This window comes from Chironomus tepperi, unplaced genomic scaffold, assembly GCF_022539635.2.
Source record: "Chironomus tepperi strain 1889 unplaced genomic scaffold, CSIRO-AGI_Ctep_v1 contig_129, whole genome shotgun sequence".
NCBI lineage: Eukaryota > Metazoa > Arthropoda > Insecta > Diptera > Chironomidae > Chironomus > Chironomus tepperi.
Window position 1 is genome coordinate 168,406 of NW_027226251.1, and position 20,785 is coordinate 189,190.

General features: G+C 35.4%; 1 protein-coding gene across 1 annotated transcript in view; it reads right to left on the reverse strand.

The window, feature by feature from the left end:
• The window catches only part of LOC139087693 (protein eva-1 homolog C-like), a 109,030-nt gene that overhangs the window by 74,436 nt on the left and 13,809 nt on the right, over positions 1 to 20,785 (reverse strand). The window contains exon 2 of the mRNA XM_070636583.1: positions 19,756 to 19,997. Within this exon, the coding sequence (XP_070492684.1) occupies positions 19,756 to 19,997 (242 nt within the window). The remainder of the gene's footprint in view (positions 1 to 19,755; positions 19,998 to 20,785) is intronic.

The following is a 20,785-nucleotide window of genomic DNA, read 5'->3' on the forward strand; positions in this document are numbered from 1 at the left end:
AATGGGAAAATATGTTGATGAATAACAATAAATAAATAAAGGAAGGAGAGAAGAAAACTTTATGAATGAAAGATCAACAACACACAAGTTGGCATACTAAAATTCATCTCAATTCTTATTTGATTCCAACTGCTTTTCTCTCTCTCTTTTTTGACTCTCACTTACTCATCTCTTACTGACACTGCATTGTTATGTGATGAGATGTTTACTTGTTGTGGATTTTTTTTTTGATATACAGTAAAGTAAAATAAAAGGGAAGGAACATTTGAGATGAAAAATGTTTGCAGAGTTGGTAATGTAGATGACTAGGGAAGGATGAATCATATAAGGGTCCAAAAACGCTAGGAAATAATTGACCGATCCCTAATTACAGACTAACTTCATCTTATTGTACAAGATCGTATTATTCTTAATATAATTTTATTCTTTTTTACTCCAAAATTACACTAACTTAATTCTAGCTTGAACAAGAATTATGGATTGCAGAATGCAGCCAAAAACAATGAACCGTGCTTAATCATTACAGGCATATAATCAGAAATTTTCTCGAAAAACTCTCAAATATTGAAGAATTTTGTCCTTAAAGAAGATAGGAAAGGTTAAACCTAACGATCCCCTCGAGAGGAGTCCAGAAGGGCCTCTGGATACACCCTTGACTCATTGTTTAACTATATTGGGTATATTCATAGCTAGCTTTGATCCAAATGGGTAACAAATTGGGGATCAAGTGCTCAAACAACAACGTGGCATTAAATCTGGAATTTTACAGTAATTGGTACTTTTAGATTGACTTTAATCTTAAGTCCTAAACATTTAAAAGTAAGAGGACATCATCAACTAATTTTATGTGATACATGCTGATACTTCTTACAAAAGCTTAATCTCGAATATCACAAATCGGACAACTATCAAAAATCTGGTCCTAGTCCGGTTAAACTCTGGCTTGGTGCCAAACTCGGTTTAAATCTGAGAACATTCTAGAGTCTCGGTGGTCCGCTGCTTGTTTTTGGATCGATAAACTGACTTGTCTTTTTCGAGAATGTTGATACTATTTTTCAGACTAAACATTGAGCAGTAACTTAATATTTAGAAGAAATAGTTAACTTTCCCAACAACTTATTCCAAATAGGATTCGAACCCACGCCCCTCTACATCCTTTCCCTTTTACTCTCACCATTAAGCTGTCAAAAGTTACTTTAAATCTTGACAGCGTGTCAACTTAAACTATTAATCTTCTCTGAACAACATTTTCAGTATTATCGTTGATGCAGCTCTTCTCTTGTGAGCCTTTAACACACCAAGCTAACAACACTGATAAGAAGCCTTCATTCACTCGTTCCAAAAAAGAAAAAGAATAAAAGAAAAAAAGCTTTCAAGAGCAAATGATGGAAAGAATAAGAAGAGAGACTGTGTGCTTAATGGATTTACAGCTTATATCCAGGACATTATTGCGGTCGATTGTCTATGTCTTACGATGGTAAGTTTTTTTGTGGAAAAATAACGAAATTATTATTTTATAATTCCAAAGTCGCTACCCATGTCTACTTCCAATTTATTTTAGCTCAACTAAAATGTCTTTCAAGATGATGAATTTAAGGCTTTTCAGAAAAAATAAAAGTCTTTGGGAATTCAGCCATAAAAAATTCAAGTTCAGATTTCAAATTTGAAATTTGTCAATTTTTTGTTTTTCAACTATTTTTAATTGATTGATTGACTTCCGATTTTTCATTCAAACTCATTTCTTATTGATGGTGTGACAAAAAATAATATTGAAATTGATGTCGTATGATGTAAGTCTGTGGGGAAATCAAAGTTCAATTAGGTTGCTTACATTTTTTATGAATGGAAAATTTCTCTAAAAGTGAGTTTTTGGGGTTTGTACTTTAAATCTAGATGTGATCAATTTAGAATTTTATGGTGATTTTGAGTACGAAAAATGGATTTTTGACCCACGACAGACTTAATTCTTTGGGAACGTTCACTTATTACGTAGATTAAAAAATCGACTTCTTGACTTCATCCCATCCCTCCCGTTTGATTAAAGCCTCATTTCACCCTCACCCCCTCTTAGAGCGACTCTTTATCTGATACTCTGCTCTGATTAAGTTCGAGTGACGCAAATGAACAACACTCCATGTCAAAGCTTTTAAAGCTATGAACTCATTTGAAATTGAATTTCGGAAGACGGAAGTCAGCGATACAGCCAGCTTTTAGTTCCATTTGAAGGAGGTCATGGATCACAATTGATCTGTGCGCCCAGCAAAGTAAGTAAATAAGTAAGCCACATTTAGTTACTTACTTCGTTGGCCGTATGGATCAGCTGAGATCTATAGCCTCTCTCAGTTGACGTCTAAAACTGGTTCTATCATTGTCTACCCTTTGTCAATTGCTAATTCCAAGTACTACACTGATCTATCAACAGCTTCCTTCCAAGAATTATTACAAGTAAGTCAAATAGACGCCAAATGATGACGGCTTCCATTTTCTATCAATAAAGAAGCTTTATTAAAGTATTTAAAATTCAACGGCGACACCTTCTTCATTTCTATCACTCGGAAATCTAATTTTCGCCAAATATAACATTGTCCTTATTTAAATTCAAAAAGCATAAAGTTGTGAATTTTCAAGAATTTGATTAAAAAAGATAAAAAGTGACAAGGTGAATGTAAATGTCAATGGATAATCTTGAATTACTTCCAAGAAGGATGAAATGTGTAGGTGATAATGTAATCCAATGCTGTCTCAGGTGCTACTGCTTTTTGATGCAAAGTCGACAAGTCTCTTTAAAGTAGCTCTTACAAGTGAAATAAATAAAAGATTAAATGTTCGCACAAAGGTGATTTTTTTAGAGGAAATTAAGTAGCTTTTATGTTATTTGTCTGTTTGAGTTACAAGGCTGTGAATTTCGTGTGAAGATAATTGGTTGAAAAGTGAAGTAAACAGCTGATTCTGGGAATTTTTTGAGCAATTTCATACTTTTCTAATACCTTTTGTGCCGAACTAGGGTTTCAAAAAACCGGAATTTTTCCGGGAATTCTCGGGAACGGGAACGGGAATTCTGGAAACCCTATGCCGAACAATGATGCAAACCACATTTTTTGCTGAAAAAATGGGACAAAATCACCCTTTTCATCCATTAACAGCCAAATGGACCGCTTTAAGGTACTGTAGTGGTCTTTATGTACCATAGGAACATGATCCCTGTCAATTAGAGAACAACGTCGTCCTAAAAAGACATGGAGTATGCTCATAAGTATGGTCATGGCCTGTTATGGTGTCAGACTAATTTCACGTTTTACAGTTAAGTCGGTGACGTATTGTTGACCTAGTGAACAGGTTGTACTGTTCGGGGTTTGTTGATTCAGCTTGGCATAGACTTGCTCATAGAAGCTATGGCTGGGGACATATCTAGTCACGGGACAGTCTAGTCATGGGTCAGTCCAGTCATGGGTCGGTCTAGTCATGGGTCAGTCTAGTCATGGTTTGTGTCAAGATTTGGATCAAGGATTGGGTCAAGATTTGGATCAAGGATTGGATCAAGGTTTTGGTCGAGATTTGAATGAAGGTTTGTTTCATGATTTGGGTCATGGGTCAAGGTTTGCATCATGGACCAAGGTTTAGGTCATGGGTCAAGGTTTAAGTCATGGGTCAAGGTTGAGGTCATGGGTCAAGGTTTAAGTCATGGATCAAGGTTTACGTCAAGAGTCGAGGTTTGGGTCCTGGGTCAAAATTTGGGTCATGGGTCAAAATTTGGGTCATAAGTCAGTCTAGCGGTACACAATCTGCATAGCGCTACACACTCTATAATTCATTGAATGCTATATCTCATAATTATCTCATAATTTTGTATATTAATTATTAAAAGCAAAGGTTCAAGGCCAATTTAAAACAAGCTTTAGAACAGCTTTTTCTTTATTAAATAACACAATTGAATAAATTAATCCCACCCTCCCTTCCAACCCCTCTCAAATTAAAATCACAAAAGAATCAAATTCCTCGTAAAACATTAAATATTCATTTTATTACGCGATTTAAAGACACACAAAAATTTAAAACCTATTAAAATAAATTTAATCCATTTTATCATTTCCTCCCCTTCAAAATTTTTGTTGTTATGCTACTCACTTAAACCTTTCAGCCTAAAAGAATGCCATTCAAATTTTAATATGAAGCTAAATATTTCATTAAGAAAATCGTTTCATGAGATAAAAATCATTAAAAAAATTTGAAGTGTGTGATTAAGGCATCTAGCATATCCTGGTAACATAAATTTACTTCCTCAGGAAAGGTTTACATAGACTTTGATTGTGATCGGCAAGTCAATGTGTATAAAATGTTAAATTTATAAGGTATCTCTTCACTGCTGTTAAAACAATAAAGGAAATGGAGGAAGGGAGAAGCTTCTTAAAATTCAGTAAAAGTTCTCGTCTATAAGGGTTGAGTTAGGGATGTTGCAGAAGGTGTAGACTTGCTATATCAGTCCTCAAACTCAAAAATTCAATAGAAATTCATTAGAAGCTGCTTGAGCTACATAAATGGAAGTTCAAGCTCCTTTTGCCTCCCCCTGACTACATCCCATACGCGTACATGCACAAACATTCCTTTTTAAGTGTATTGTATTTCATGAAGTGGATTATCTTTAATGGAAATGTCGTAATACATGAAAGGAATCATCTTCACTGCCAAAAAAAAACCTTTCATCCTACAAACTCAGTTTTGCCTTTCTTCTTATAAAATTCGACAGCTTGGGAAATTTATTGCGTTGAAATTCCATTTTCTTCTGCTATTTTTCACTCGACCCACTAAGGCAATTGAAAGAAAGGGCTTAAAATCTATCCATCGATCCCTTCTACTAACTGCTTTAAAGAATGTTTTGTTCCATATTGGATATAAATAGAATGAGTTGAGGATTTATTGAGAATGAAAATTAAATCCTTCTCTCCTCATTTCTTTCATCTCTTAATGTTTATTGCTTAATTATTTTTCTCGTTTTTTTTTGCTGTGTGTTGTTTAAATTGAAATGAGGCTTATAATATAAGAGAAGTAATCAGCAAGTAGCAAGAAGGGCTCAATATTAAATGTTTTTCAATCCTTTTTTTTTTCTCTCTTTGTTGATTTTTTTTAGACAAGCGCTTAGCATGTAAAATGGGAAGAAATGGTTAGAATGGTATACTTTGGGTTAATGTCTAGTAGAGCTTGAAGTCTCCTCGGATTTTGTATGCATAAAGTCGATTCAAGTCTCCATTCTTAATTATATGTAAAATTTGACTTGAATTTAGATTCTAATATCCAGCAAGGGATATCTGTGCTGCATAATTTAATTGCAAGGACGTTGCTGTATCGCAGAGTTGACGGTAAGACATTACGGTCCTTGATGGCAACATAATGTCTGTTTTGGACCATTTTGACGGCGAAAAATGAATTTTGTCGAATTGTAATGTTGGGATTCTCGAAATGTTGCCAAACTCGAGACGTCGGGGACTTTTGGTCAAACCCGGGACGGGACACTCCATGGTACAGGACTGTACTCATTTTACTAACTGCACGTACATACTATATTCAGTGTACTTATTGTTTTTGCTCTACCTACTGTACTTATTGTAATTTTCATCCAACTACAGTGAGTTTAGTCCCTTCATATAAACAGTTACATTAAGTACAGGACATGGAACTGTACTGTTCTTTTGTAGTGTCTGATCATTAGGCTAAAAGTTTTGTTACTTAAAGGTTTTAAGTCTTGCTAAAATAATTCAAATGGTATTGGTAATTGTAAGACGGAAGCCACTAATAGAGCCAGTTTTAGGAGAGCTTAAAGTGACCTACAGACAATTGATCTGGATGATCAACGAAGAAAGTAAGCAATTATCAGAAAAACAATTTTTAAAAAGGCACACAAGTTTTGAAGGTAATTCGAATGAAAAAATATCGCGAATTTTCAATTTTCGCCGTAAAAATGACCCCAAATCACCAGTCATTGTAGGTTGACACCTTCGTGTCTAGTCGTCAACAAGTCGACACAGTGACTACCTAACGACTGCAGTGTGCTGCTCAGCATAATTTAAATTTATTAAAATATTCGTTCACATTCAATAATAATAAAGTTTTACTATAAATTGCCATAAAAATTTCCATAAATCCCTTACAAGCAATTAAGTTTCAATCGGAGAATATTCAAAAAGCTCAAAGAACACAGAACTGCGCCTATCTCATTCACAAAAGCAAAAGAATTCAAAAAATACTTTAACTATTTGTATACATTTACATTTACATTCCGTTGATGTCAAAAGCGAGACGATTCCTCTATCTAAATTAATCCGAAAAAAAATATGAAAGATAGAGGAAGAAGGAACGGCAAAAGAAGGGAGGAATTTAATAGAGAAAGCCCTGAAATCGATCATTTTGAGGAAAGCCCTTTATAACCCTTCTCATTTTGAGCTATAGCCTTTCACATGAACAGTTTATTGTATTTTAATTTTATGATATATCCTTAATTCTCGCTTTTGAAGCCATTTTTACGAGCGATTTAGGAATCGCTTTTTTTTCTACCAACAGTTAAGAAAAGAAATATAAAGAATTTATAGCACTGATGATATACATATAAAAGAAAAGGATTGAATTGGGAAAGGTCTTTATGAGCTTTTTTTTTAATGTGAACGAGATGCAATAATGATGATAAGGAATTTTTTTTTGGGGCTCTTATCAAACCCTCAAAATATGAATGAAGTTTGCGGATAAAGATGAAGTTTAAATATTTGTTACATCATCAATGAGCGGAGGGGTTGCCACAATAAAATTGAAGTGCCTTGTGCTGAAAATGTGTATACAATTATCTGACAGATAATCGTGAATAGCATTTGTTTGTAAGGATTATGAAGATGAAGATGACGAAAAGATTGTGAATGGATCCTTTAAGTTTTTTTTTAAAATTGTGTGCATGATTTGTAGTTTTTGGTCGTGACTTTTTCCTTAAAATTAGCTTTTAATATAAAAGGGTTCGTCCAAAACTTCAGATTGGAGATAGGATTTGAAGTCTAGGTAAAGCCCAAAGTTTGATCCCGGACATTCAAAAGAAAAATGTTCAAAATTTGTCAAAAATCCCAATTTTTGTATGGAGTTTTTGACTTATTGAAAAATTGAGGCATTTTGAGGCTTTGTTGGTAAACAGCAGCAAGGTTGAAAAGTACAGCAGCGTCCCGGCCAAAAATCAGCAGATGGCCGCCCTATACTTACTTTAGCTGCCCGAGCACTAAAATTTAATATTTTTGGTAACATTTTGCGTACAAAAGTCCGAAATTTTGCTTATTTAGTCAATTGCTTCATTTTTATCCAGTTTGTACCAAAAGAGCAAAAAGTAATCCGAAAGGCACTTTACGTAGACATAGCCAAAAATCAGACTCTAGACCAGCATGACTCTGATAACAGACCATCATGACTTTGACCCTTGAACATGCATAACTTTGACCCCAGATCAGCATGCCTTTGACCTCAGACCAGCATGATTCTGACCCTTGACCAGATTTCTTAATGAATTTCGGCTTCAGTGCATAGTCAAGTCGGTAATTTGGTTCATTTTGACCATTTTGGCCTTTTCTGCACCGTGAAACTTCCAGATTCTTTAAATTAAATATTATTGATGACAAAATAGCATGAGAAAGACTTAACGACTCATGGAAAGAAGCTGTCAATAGAGATAGTATTGTATTAATCTTCGGTAATTGGTAAACGAAAGCCAGTGATAGATCCAGCTTTAGGAGTTGTCTATAGAAGGTTATGGTCCGCAATTTATTTGTATCCAGCTTTAGGAGTTGTCTAAGGAAGGTCATGGATTGCAATTGGTCTGCACGACTAGCTAAGTAAGTCAGTTGGTAAGTTCTTTCCGGGCAATCGAAGAAGTCCATGTAAAATTCATTCTAAACTCCTTAAATCTTCCTTAAAAACCTTATGCTGCCCAAGAATCACTAAAAACTTACTAAACAATTACTTTCCCTCAAATTCTTCATCATCACAGCATCCATTTCCTCTTTGCCTCAATCAATAACACATTTGTTGATGTCATCAGCTTTTAGTACAGTCAATAGAACAAATTTTAACTGTGAATAACTGACTACAAAATGCCAGCTTTCAGTTTTTTTTATCAAATCATTCCATGATAAAATGCTTTTGCCAGACTGCCAAAAATGCTCACTCAATGGAATATTTAATTAACAGTTATGCGAAGTTCTATCAAATCATGCTGAGCTTTCAAAAAGTACGAACAACTCACAGATTGCGAAATTTTTTTCTTCATTTAATTTCCAATTCATCACGACTTGTGTAGTTCCATTTTATTCATTCATTATTTAGTTTTGGGAATTTTTCGAAGGGGGTTGCAAAATGAAAATTAGGAATTAGGCTTGATAAGTTGTGGGTGGTCAGTTGTTTCAGTCCGAGACAAAAAAAGGGCCGGGACCAAGATCGGAACTGAGATCAAGACCGGAACCGAGACTAAGATCGGGACTGAGACCAAAACCGAGACAGAGACCAAAATCGGAACTCAGACCAAGATCGGGACCGAGACCAAGACCGTAACCGAAACAAAGATCAGGACCTTCAAAACCAGGATCAATATCAAGAGAGGAACCCACATTGAGAATTTTCGAAGATCGGGAAGACTCAATTTTGGTATCGGGAACCCTTACCCCTACCTTATTGCATCACCTGTTGGATAGGTTGCCTCGGAACGACTAGAGCTTTGTATGCTGAAGATCAATAACATATCAATCACTGCTCTAAATAATTAGATTATTTAAAGCCTCATTCGACCCTCAACTCCTATATTTTCCCGAAATCAACTTGCAAAGCTGCAGAACTCGTCCATTAACCATTGCGTACACTGAGTGAAAAAGCTTTAGCATATGACGTCTACATACAAAATCCTTAAATATAAATCGAATTGTCAAAAATTCTCATAAACTTTCCTATAAAAAATGGTTCAACTAATCCATAGTTCATCACCCCCAGACATCAATCCTCAAAATCAAAATTAAATTGAAAATGAAGATAAAACTAAAAATAATGTAATTGCATGTTGCAAAAAAAAAGCTTCTCAATCTGCTGCTCTCATGACATGATAATCTAATATTGAGATTGAGAAAATTTTAATGTTGATTCACATATTGGCAATGGTATCAAATATACAGACATTTTGCACTTTATGTCTCTCGAGGGTAGGATTGCTATGAGAATTATCTAAATTCATATTGACATTGATTCCTTTACACATCACTTGACATTTAACCCAACAATGAAGTTGATATGATTTTAATTCAATTATAAAATTTTATCTTTATTACTATCATATATCTGAATAATCGTAATGTGAATTGCTATTATGTGGATATATTTCTCTTATGTCTGTCTTGTTAAGCTATAGAAAGAGAATGACTCATAAATTTTCTCAATAATTGCTTAGAGAATTAAATTCTAAGCAATGTTTATACTCACAATCTACAGCATGTCATCGTTTGTTCGACATAATTCGAATATATGTGTGCGGATCTTGTGCTCATTAGATCCTAACATATTCAATCGTATGCACCCGAATAGCGCAAGTCGGTTAATCGTTCAAAAATCCAAGTTAATCGTTCAACTCTGGCTTGTTCATGGATTCTTTTTATATCCGGGATTAGGTCGGCTTGACTCTGTTTTTGGTGCTGGATTCCATTTCAATCCGTCATCATCCCTGGAGTCATGCCGGTTTGGTATTGCATTTTAGATCGACTACCCGACTTATGCTACTCTAATCGGGTTAATCGATCCAAAATGCCCATAGGGTTGTTCATGGTAATCAATCCAAAATTCGTCACTAAGCCGATGTGATTCTGGCTTGCAAAAGGATTAAAATAGAATTTAGAATCAAGTCAGAGTCACGTCGATCTGGAACACGATTTTTGATTCGTGGTTGTGTCCTGGAGGCGTATTCAGGAAGGAAAGAGGTGTCAAGTCTGCCTGTTGTGTTCCGAATGACATAAAATCCGTAAGTCGTTCAAAAATTCGACTCAGGTTAGGGTGACTGTGATTTGATGTCGAATACTATTTAAATCCGCCACCAAAGCTCGGACTAGATTCCGATTTTGTATGAAAAAGTCGATTTGAGTCAATTCAACTTAATACAAAATTCAAATCAACATCGTGCTTTGCCTGTCACCATGCCAATGTCACACTGCACTAGTGCCGCATTTTCTATCGCTTTACTGCCTTATGCTATTCGGCTGTGATTCTTGTTAGTGTCAAACCCAAAAAATATTCAATCTTGGCTAACACAAAAGCACTCAAAAATCATAATATCATAAATGGAACGCAAGCTGTGTAAACTCTAATTTTCTATACGAATCAATTCCCTTTGTAACATTTGTTTTGATGGCAACAGCAAGTGTGATAAAAAGACATAAAAAGCGTTAAAAAAATATTCTAGGAGGAAATTGGATGTGAATGACAGAAATTTTCTAGTTCATTGGACACAGAATGTGAAGAGGAAAGTGCTGTATATATGCGTGATGCATACGCCATTTTATTTAATTTTAAATTTAATTTTTGGAAAATATTATGCCTGAAAAGAGCAGCATTGACACAATATTCCTGTCTTTAGGGAAGAGCTGCGTATGATCCACGCCTTTTTTTATCAATTTAAATTAAGTATCTTTAGTATCTCACATATGTGCCTGTAGAACAGGAAAGAGTAAATGAATTCACATGTGTGCTTTCGATGTATTTTGTGTATGTGAGTAGCATATGGGGCTTGATTTTGATTGAATTTGACCTAAAATGGAATTTTTATTCCAGATTTTTGAAGATTGCGGTTACCGAGCTTGGGAAACAATTTTGAAACTCAATCAGAATAATCTGGAGATCCGAATTTGAGATCCGTTAGGATGCCATCAGGGCAGTTTCTTATCTTACTGTTAATACGGTGATGCAATGATGAAGGGAACATGTTGGATTAAGAGGGACAGAATTAAGATTTTTCAAGGTATTTGGTAGAGTTCAAAAGAATTTGTACGAGAATCTAGCAAAATCAACCCAAAGTATCCCGAGTGTACAAAGAGCACGCTAAGAGCATGCTCAAATTTTCGCTGAGCACGCTAGTGTGAGCATGCTCTTTCATACAAAACCTGATGTCACTACTTTACGCTTCTGAGCACGCTCAGAGAGCATGCTCTTTAACGTGCTCAGAGCACATCGTGAGCATGCTCTAGAATGTGGTGTGACATAAGACATTTTTTGAAAAGTGTCATGTGACATAAAGTTGAGCATGCTCAGAGCATACTTAGGAGAATGCTCAATGAGCATACTCAAGAGTATGCTCACTGAGTATGCTCTAGAGCGTGCTCACTAAGCATGTATAAATATGCAAAATTTTAAAAAAAAAATTATTTAATTTCACTTAGGGAAAGAGAGAGAGAATGTACTTTTTTAATCCTATAGTATTAGTACCATTAGAAAATGTTATTGTAATAAATCCTGTTTAATTAATAATCTGAAAAAACCAAAGTTAGAAAATTTCGCTTTTACCTGGATTCGAACCTGAGACCGCTTCGTTGCTATATGAGACCATCGCCTTAACCATTACGCCACCGCTGTATTTAACCTAATAATTTATAGATGGCAAAAACCATATATAAATGTTATGTTTTTTACTGATTAATTTTAAGAGTTTTTTGGTTATTTTTTTCGGTGTTTCACTGTATTTTCAAGTGGATAATTTTCATAGATTTTTCTAAGATTTTCCACATTTCCACGTTGTGCTCAGAGTGTGCTCTTGAGCATGCTTAACGATGTGCTCAGGTGAGCATGCTGAAATTTCATAAATCACATTTCCTCGTTGTGCTCAGAGTGTGCTCTTGAGCATGCTCAACGATGTGCTCAGGTGAGCACGCTGAAATTTCATAAATCACATTTCCTCGTTGTGCTCAGAGTGTGCTCTTGAGCATGCTCAACGATGTGCTCAAGTGAGCACACTGAAATTTCATAAATCACATTTCCTCGTTGTGCTCAGAGTGTGCTCTTGAGCATGCTCAACGATGTGCTCAGGTGAGCATGCTGAAATTTCATAAACCACATTTTCTTGTTGTGCTCAGAGTGTGCTCTTGAGCATGCTCAACGATGTGCTCAGGTGAGCACGCTGAAATTTCATAAATCACATTTCCTCGTTGTGCTCAGAGTGTGCTCTTGAGCATGCTCAACGATGTGCTCAGGTGAGCACGCTGAAATTTCATAAATCACATTTCCTCGTTGTGCTCAGAGTGTGCTCTTGAGCATGCTCAACGATGTGCTCAAGTGAGCACACTGAAATTTCATAAATCACATTTCCTCGTTGTGCTCAGAGTGTGCTCTTGAGCATGCTCAACGATGTGCTCAGGTGAGCACGCTGAAATTTCATAAATCACATTTCCTCGTTGTGCTCAGAGTGTGCTCTTGAGCATGCTCAACGATGTGCTCAAGTGAGCACACTGAAATTTCATAAATCACATTTCCTCGTTGTGCTCAGAGTGTGCTCTTGAGCATGCTCAACGATGTGCTCAGGTGAGCACGCTGAAATTTCATAAATCACATTTCCTCGTTGTGCTCAGAGTGTGCTCTTGAGCATGCTCAACGATGTGCTCAGGTGAGCACGCTGAAATTTCATAAATCACATTTCCTCGTTGTGCTCAGAGTGTGCTCTTGAGCATGCTCAACGATGTGCTCAAGTGAGCACACTGAAATTTCATAAATCACATTTCCTCGTTGTGCTCAGAGTGTGCTCTTGAGCATGCTCAACGATGTGCTCAGGTGAGCACGCTGAAATTTCATAAATCACATTTCCTCGTTGTGCTCAGAGTGTGCTCTTGAGCATGCTCAACGATGTGCTCAAGTGAGCACACTGAAATTTCATAAATCACATTTCCTCGTTGTGCTCAGAGTGTGCTCTTGAGCATGCTCAACGATGTGCTCAGGTGAGCACGCTGAAATTTCATAAATCACATTTCCTCGTTGTGCTCAGAGTGTGCTCTTGAGCATGCTCAACGATGTGCTCAGGTGAGCACGCTGAAATTTCATAAATCACATTTCCTCGTTGTGCTCAGAGTGTGCTCTTGAGCATGCTCAACGATGTGCTCAGGTGAGCACGCTGAAATTTCATAAATCACATTTCCTCGTTGTGCTCAGAGTGTGCTCTTGAGCATGCTCAACGATGTGCTCAAGTGAGCACACTGAAATTTCATAAATCACATTTCCTCGTTGTGCTCAGAGTGTGCTCTTGAGCATGCTCAACGATGTGCTCAGGTGAGCACGCTGAAATTTCATAAATCACATTTCCTCGTTGTGCTCAGAGTGTGCTCTTGAGCATGCTCAACGATGTGCTCAGGTGAGCACGCTGAAATTTCATAAATCACATTTCCCCGTTGTGCTCAGAGTGTGCTCTTGAGCATGCTCAACGATGTGCTCAGGTGAGCACGCTGAAATTTCATAAATCACATTTCCTCGTTGTGCTCAGAGTGTGCTCTTGAGCATGCTCAACGATGTGCTCAAGTGAGCACACTGAAATTTCATAAATCACATTTCCTCGTTGTGCTCAGAGTGTGCTCTTGAGCATGCTCAACGATGTGCTCAGGTGAGCACGCTGAAATTTCATAAATCACATTTCCTCGTTGTGCTCAGAGTGTGCTCTTGAGCATGCTCAACAATGTGCTCAGGTGAGCACGCTGAAATTTCATAAACCACATTTTCTCGTTGTGCTCAGGATGTGCTCTTGAGCATGCTGAACAATGTGCTCAGATGAGCATGTTAAAATAAAATGTGACATAATACATGAGCATGCTCAGAATGTACTCATGAGCATGCTCAACGATGTGCTCAGGAGAGCATGTTAAAATAAAATATGGCATACTACTCGAGCATGCTCAAGATATGCTCAGGAGCATGCTCAAGAGTATGCTCAGATAAGCATGCTAATATTTAAAATGCCATTTTGCATGAGCATGCTTAAGATGTGCTCAAGAGCATGCTCAGCAGTGTGCTCAGGTGAGCACATCAAAATTTTGATTTTGAGTATGCTCATGAGCATGCTCAGTTGAACGTGCTCACCTGAGCACGCTTAAAAATATTTTATATTTTTCGAGAGCACATTCAGAGTGTGCTCATGAGCGTGCTCAGTTGAGCATGCTATGGTGAGCACGTAAAACGATGAATTTGAGCATGCTCAGAAGCGTGCTCACAAAACTGAGCACGCTCTTTGTATACTCGGGTATTTAAATAACCTTGAGACGTGCTGTAAAAAATTTCATATTTCGCTATCATAAAGGATCAAAATCAGCCATTACGATGCCAATAGGGCATCTCCACGACTTGCGGTCAAGGCAGCGACGTACATGAAAAGCATAAGTTGATTAATCGATCTAAAATCCGACATAAGTCTGTAATGACTATGTAATGGTGCTGAATTTAAACTGAACCAAACTTATCCAAGCTAGACTCACACCGGTCTGGAACTAGATTTTCGATTAATTAATCGATTTCTGGTATTTGGTGCTACTATATTCCGCCACTCTATTTATCATGAATATGAAATTTTGATCAATTTGAGAGTATTGAAGTCCTATACTCTTATTGATTTAGAATCTATCTCAATTAGACAAGGAGTATGCTTATGAGTATGCACCTGGATATGCTCAATTTTATTGATTGGGAAAACTCATTAGAGAGTCATTTTACGTAAGCATTCTCATTGGCTATTAAGCTATTCTGAAGTTTTTAGCAAACAATTTTTCTGACATTTAATTAACTTTCCCAAAAAAAAAAAAATTCAGTCAATGAAAAATAAATCTACCTTATCAACATGTTGCCTCACGTTTTACGGACATTGAATAACTTAAAAATTACACTTGTACATTAAATGAAAATGGCATGAAGTATATTCAAATTATATCAGTAATAAAGTGTTTATATTTTGCAGTATTTCATATTAAATTGCGGTATACAATTCAGACATCCTCTTCGAGTATATAAATTATATTAATTGGCATATATAATGTCATCAAAATATGTTAATAAAATACTGAAAAGGGACGAAGGCATGCGACAAAAGGATCTTGCTTGCTTCATTTACATGTTCATTAGCATGGCCCAAAAAAAAAAAAACTTTTTGTGCTTTAGTTAATTTTAATCTAATCTAATTATAGTGAAATTTCAGTTGGGGACACGTGTGACACACATATAAATAATGAATGATGTGTGTGCCTTGATGACAGAATGTGATAATTACGGGAAAATACAAATTATATAAATTAGATACAAATAATAACCAAAGCTGATGACGTAAAGTTTTTTGGATGTGAACTGTGTAACTTTTGAACCTATATGCATGCCGACGTGACATGTGCCATACATTGACACGATTCTGATTCCAAAAAAAATCCTAATTAAATCAACTTTTTTTTTTGGATCATCAACAGCTAATCAGCCTAATGAAAGAAATGTAAATAAAATTAACACAGCATGTTTATGTTCAGTCAAAAGCATGCAAACGAGGTTATTAATTACTGCGAACTAATTTTTTTGAAGTGTATAATTTTAATTAAATTATTTGATTAATTTTTAAAATTATGCTTTGATGATTTTTTTAATGTAAATATGTACCCGAGTGGCATAAATAAAGAAGGATTCGCAGTGGAGGTTTTAAGGTTTCATAAATGTTCTCTTATTAACACTTAATGATGGATGTCATGTGGCATCAATTTGAATCCCACATGTAGGCAGCTTCCTCTGATCAGCGATATGGTTAGGTAATAGTTACTAAATAGCATCCACGTCAAGAGTGACAGAGCTTTATTCAAAAGTGTCGCTCGGGGTACGACTAGATTCGTGTTTTCAAAAAAAGGATCTGTTTGAGCAAATGGAGTTGTTAATCATTAAAATATGAATTTTTTGGAAGGAAGGGGCTAACATATCTAGTGACACCAAATTTGTCACCAAATTTACGTGTAGATAATTTGAAGGCATGCTTTATTTTTTGTTATTGCTAGTAAATTGTAAGGGAAGCAAAACATTAGGAGTGGAATTTGTTTCAATTTTTGTTTCGATAAACCCTAGTCAATTTAAGACTTTTGTCTCAAAAGTGTCCACTGGATACGTCCTTAGTCTTTGCTTAGAAGTGATAATGATAAACAACCTTTTTTAGCCACTGCATATCTTAGCCCTTGAAGTTATTGAACGGCAAACCTTATCAACACACAACATAAGGCACACAACTACTGTTCACACAGGTTACCCTCCACTGTTTTATAGACAATTTCTTTCCAAAAACTTTAACATCTTTAACATCAAAGGAATTTTTTCTACAATTTATAACAAAAATTTCTTCCTAATTTGTCTCGAATTTTTTAAGGATTACTTAACAATTTTCTCAGAATTTCCTCTTAGATAATTCAATATTAAACATCAAACAAAACTTAAAAATTTGCTGATTTAAAGAAAAATAATTAAATTTTATCTGAAAAAATGTTTCTAGTTCCTTCACCTGTCAAGCAACTTCCATATTTCGCTTCCATATTTGCCAATTTAAATGATAGATGTTTTCAGTTGAAAGGAATTTAACGAAAGAATAGCAAGCAACATGAGATGTCGTTAAACAAAATAGAAAGAACGATGACTATGTCAAATCCAGGAAGTCGTCTCCCATTCTTTCCGTTATTAAAGATGAGCGTGCGTATGGATGAACAGTAAACGCTTAGCAACAGCAGTCAAATACGTGACATTTTCATGAAAAAATTTTTTCATTCAAAAAAATAAATTGAAACAGAATTTTTTTAACTCTGATGACTGCAGACTTGACAAGCAAGCATTTTTTCTGTATTTCAGCTAATGTCAAATAATTCTTTGGGAATAACGAGCATGAGATAAATAATTTTCATGAGGTGGCACAATGAGATGGCTTCGAGAGGCTTAGAAATGAGACTTAATGACGCAATTGAATGTGAAACTTTATGCCTTTAAAAACTTTTTTTTCCGTACGTACAAAAATAAAATTTTCTCTCACTTTTGTAAATGCCGTAAACATCAATTTTCCTATGCACGAGGAGTTTTTAACACTTTTTCGAGCTTCGTATGAAGGAAGAGTTATGTAAGGGAAAAAAGTTTTCGTGTATGGGAATGTTTGCAAAGAAATTTTTTAAAATGAAAAGTTTTGCATGTACAGCTACGGAAGAGCTATTAGTAGAGGAAATTTTATGAAAAGGATTGGTGACTTATGTTCTTTTGAAATTTAATTGGAATTTAATTTTTAAATAGGAATTGAAATTACTCGAATTAGTAAAGTCGGTTAGTCGATTCGAAAATCGACACTTGATCAGCGTGACTCTGACATGGTACCGGACATTCAAACCGAATCCAGCAATAGGCCAGAGTCATCCCGTCCTGGGCCGTAGTTTCGATCAATTCCCAAATTTGTGCTTTTTGAATTTGTTCAGCAAGTTTATGGACGTTTTTAAGTCACAATCGATCAATACCATCTGCTCATGTAGTAGACATAGTTTCTGTTTGTGCTGAGTCATGGAGTTACCTATTTTCTAGTGGACGTTATGCCTATGTCTACTACACTCTAGTGAGTACTACACAAATGTGGAAGCCTTTGCCATAAAGTTTTTAAGGCTCTGCTAAACCTCTTTTACTAATAAAAATTGTAAGCCGCTTATTTTTGGAAACCAAACGGAACTTTATAGAGCCTTAATTTGAAAGCTACATGACAACCAAATGGAGGCAATATCGCTGCCAAACTGAAGTGGTTGTTGTTAAGTGTTTATAGAAGCAATCACAAAAGAGCCTTAAAATAGTCATTATTGTGCCTATTTTAATTGTGTTGCTGGATTTAAATAACAGCAATAACAGCAATAATAGCAAAGTTGAGCGGTTTAATGACTTATGTCTAGGGTATCGTTGCTTTTCATTGAAATAAAGGTTCAATTCCTATTTCATTCTTCTATATCTGAGGAGTTAAGCAATTGATGCATCGGAAATATAAAGATTGAGTAAGTACTTCGTAGAATTAAAAATACCGTTCCTTCAATAAGGTAATAACTAAGGCTCAGTTACAAAGCTTTTACCGAGTCAAGGGCATTTGGTGTTAGTAAAAAAGCTTTAGCAAAGCTTAAAAAGCTCCTTAATGAAACATTGTTCATTTATTTCATATGGAGTAAGTTAGTCCAAAAATTAAACTAACCCATGACATAAAAGAATTGTAAAATAAAATTGACAATCCCCATCACTTTCACCCACCAGCCTTCACATAAAAAGCTACAAAAATCCCATCATAAAATATGATTTCTAACCTCAATATTGAAAAACTTTTTGACACTTAATTTCAAAATTTCATATCAAAAAATATTCACATAAAAATTTATGGCAAGTCATACATTTAAAACTTAAAGTGTGAAGCACTGTCTGTTTTTTCTTTCCGCCACAAAAAAAAAAAAAAAAGCCATTATTCAAAGCCATAAATTTCCAATGAAGAAAAATTTCACGGTCAATAATTTCTAAAACTGTCATCGACCGCAATTTGCGTCATCTTGCTGTTGCCATTCCCTTCATTTTTGCAAAACAAAATTCTTGCTCGTTTTCAAACGACAATTTTTTTTTTTTCATGCAATGATTGATGTTATTTTGTTCTCACATTACACATTGTACTGTACAGTTGTAGATGGAATGAAAAAAAAAGTTTATTGTATGATGGATGCAGAGATGTAGTTATGGGTATGCTTTCTCGAAATCCTGGTCCTGATAAATTATTGGAATCATGATTGAAGTTTTCGGGATTTCCCTGGAGAAAGCATGACTAAAGGGGTTATTGGGGGTTTTGTGTATGAGCAGAATAGAATCTGGAGTATCGAGGTATATAAAGGCAAATCTTCAATTGTATGAGTAAGGTTTTTGTGGTCAAGTGATTAAGCAACAGACCGGAAATGTGTATCACTTTGTCTAAGAATGTGAGTTCGATTCCCATTAGAGATTTGGGGTATTGAGTCAAATAAAGGCAAATCTGCAATTGTGAGAGTATGGCCAGTGTGGCCGTGTGATTAGGCATCAGACCGGAAATATGAATCACTCTTTTGTGAGTTTAAGAGTTCGATTCCTACCAGAACTCTGCAGTATTGAGCCATATATAGGCAAATTTGCCAGTGCGAGAATAAAATGGACTTTGTAGATGAATGATTAGGCTCAATTCCCACCAGAAACCGGTATCCTCAATCATTATTTGTAGTGTTGTCGATTCTGGAAGACATAAGGCTAAGAAATGGCCAAAAATCCGACACCATGCTGACTTGATCCCTTGGCTTGAGGTCTTATTTGATCGAATCTGGCTTGAGACCAGAGTAGAGCTCAAAGTTGACTCAGATTTTGTATGGAAAAGCCGATTTGAGTCGACTTTGACTTCTGGCCCAGAGTCACGTAGACCTAGGGCCTGATTATCGACCATTCCTACATCGTGTACCTTCCGTGGATATGACAAGGATTCTCCCAATCCTTGCATCATTCCAGAAGAGCAAACTTTCTTCCCATAACATCAATTTCCATTCAATTTACTATAATTCTATAACATTAAATCCCAATTCATCCCTGCAAGCTTTTTTCTATGAAGCTCATACCAATTTTTCTTATTCCCATTTTTTTGTACTTTTTCACTGTTAACATGTTGAAAATGAGGAAAGAAACACAGAAAGAAAGAAAAAAAATCTATTTGTTACTTACACTTAATTCATTTTGCCAACTCGAGCATTTCTCTGGTGCTTTAATTTCAATTTCCGTACCAGCATTTACAACGCCATCCTGAATGATATTTTCAGTCACTGTTACACATTCATTCTCAATTGTTGTTGGCATATATTGTGCTACATCTATTGAAATGGACGTGCCTCGAGGACAGCTTAATGTAATGGGCTCATGTTCACAACCAGTTCTCGTATAGGTACGTAAAGTTTGTGATAAAAGTGCTGCAATAAATGGAAAGAAAAGAGAAGAAAAATAAGAAATTATATTAAAATGAAAATGACAAAGTTATAGTCTTAGTGCTAATAACCAAATGGTGCCAAATGTCTATTTGAATTATATAAATAGTTATAGCTATGAGAATCATAGGCAATTTACTAAAGAAAAACGACTGTCGTCTGATCACACGACATAACATATATTTATTTGATATAAATTGCGACTATTTCATTATGTCAATATTTCAAGGCACTTACAATAATCGATAAAAATGTTTTATGGTCACATACGTATATCCCCGTACGTATTAATTGAAAATATATATAAAATTGACGAAGCTGCATATCAGACATTGTAATGACACAAAAAAAATTGAAATAATTAAGATCAATCATACTTTTATATGCATACACAGACAAAAAAGGAGAGGAATCATAATTAATCATTTCCAATTATTGGCATTAATATGAAAATATCAGTTCAATTTACTCTGTTGTATTATGGACGGTGTGCGAAATTGAATAATATTTTCCATCACCGATTTTGATTGAATTTTTTCATCAATACATGTTGTTGTTTTTTTGGAATTAAATAATGCAGGTATGATAATGGGAAATTTTTATTATAGTCGACGATATATGATGGAAATTGATGATGATCATCGTCTGGAGTGTTGTGGTTTTAAAGAAGTGATTTTGAAAATTTAATTGCAATGCTTTTATGGTGTAGTTGTGTTTTGAAGGGTTCAAAGTCTATCGTGATGGTTTTCGAATAGCTTACTTTACTAACTTAC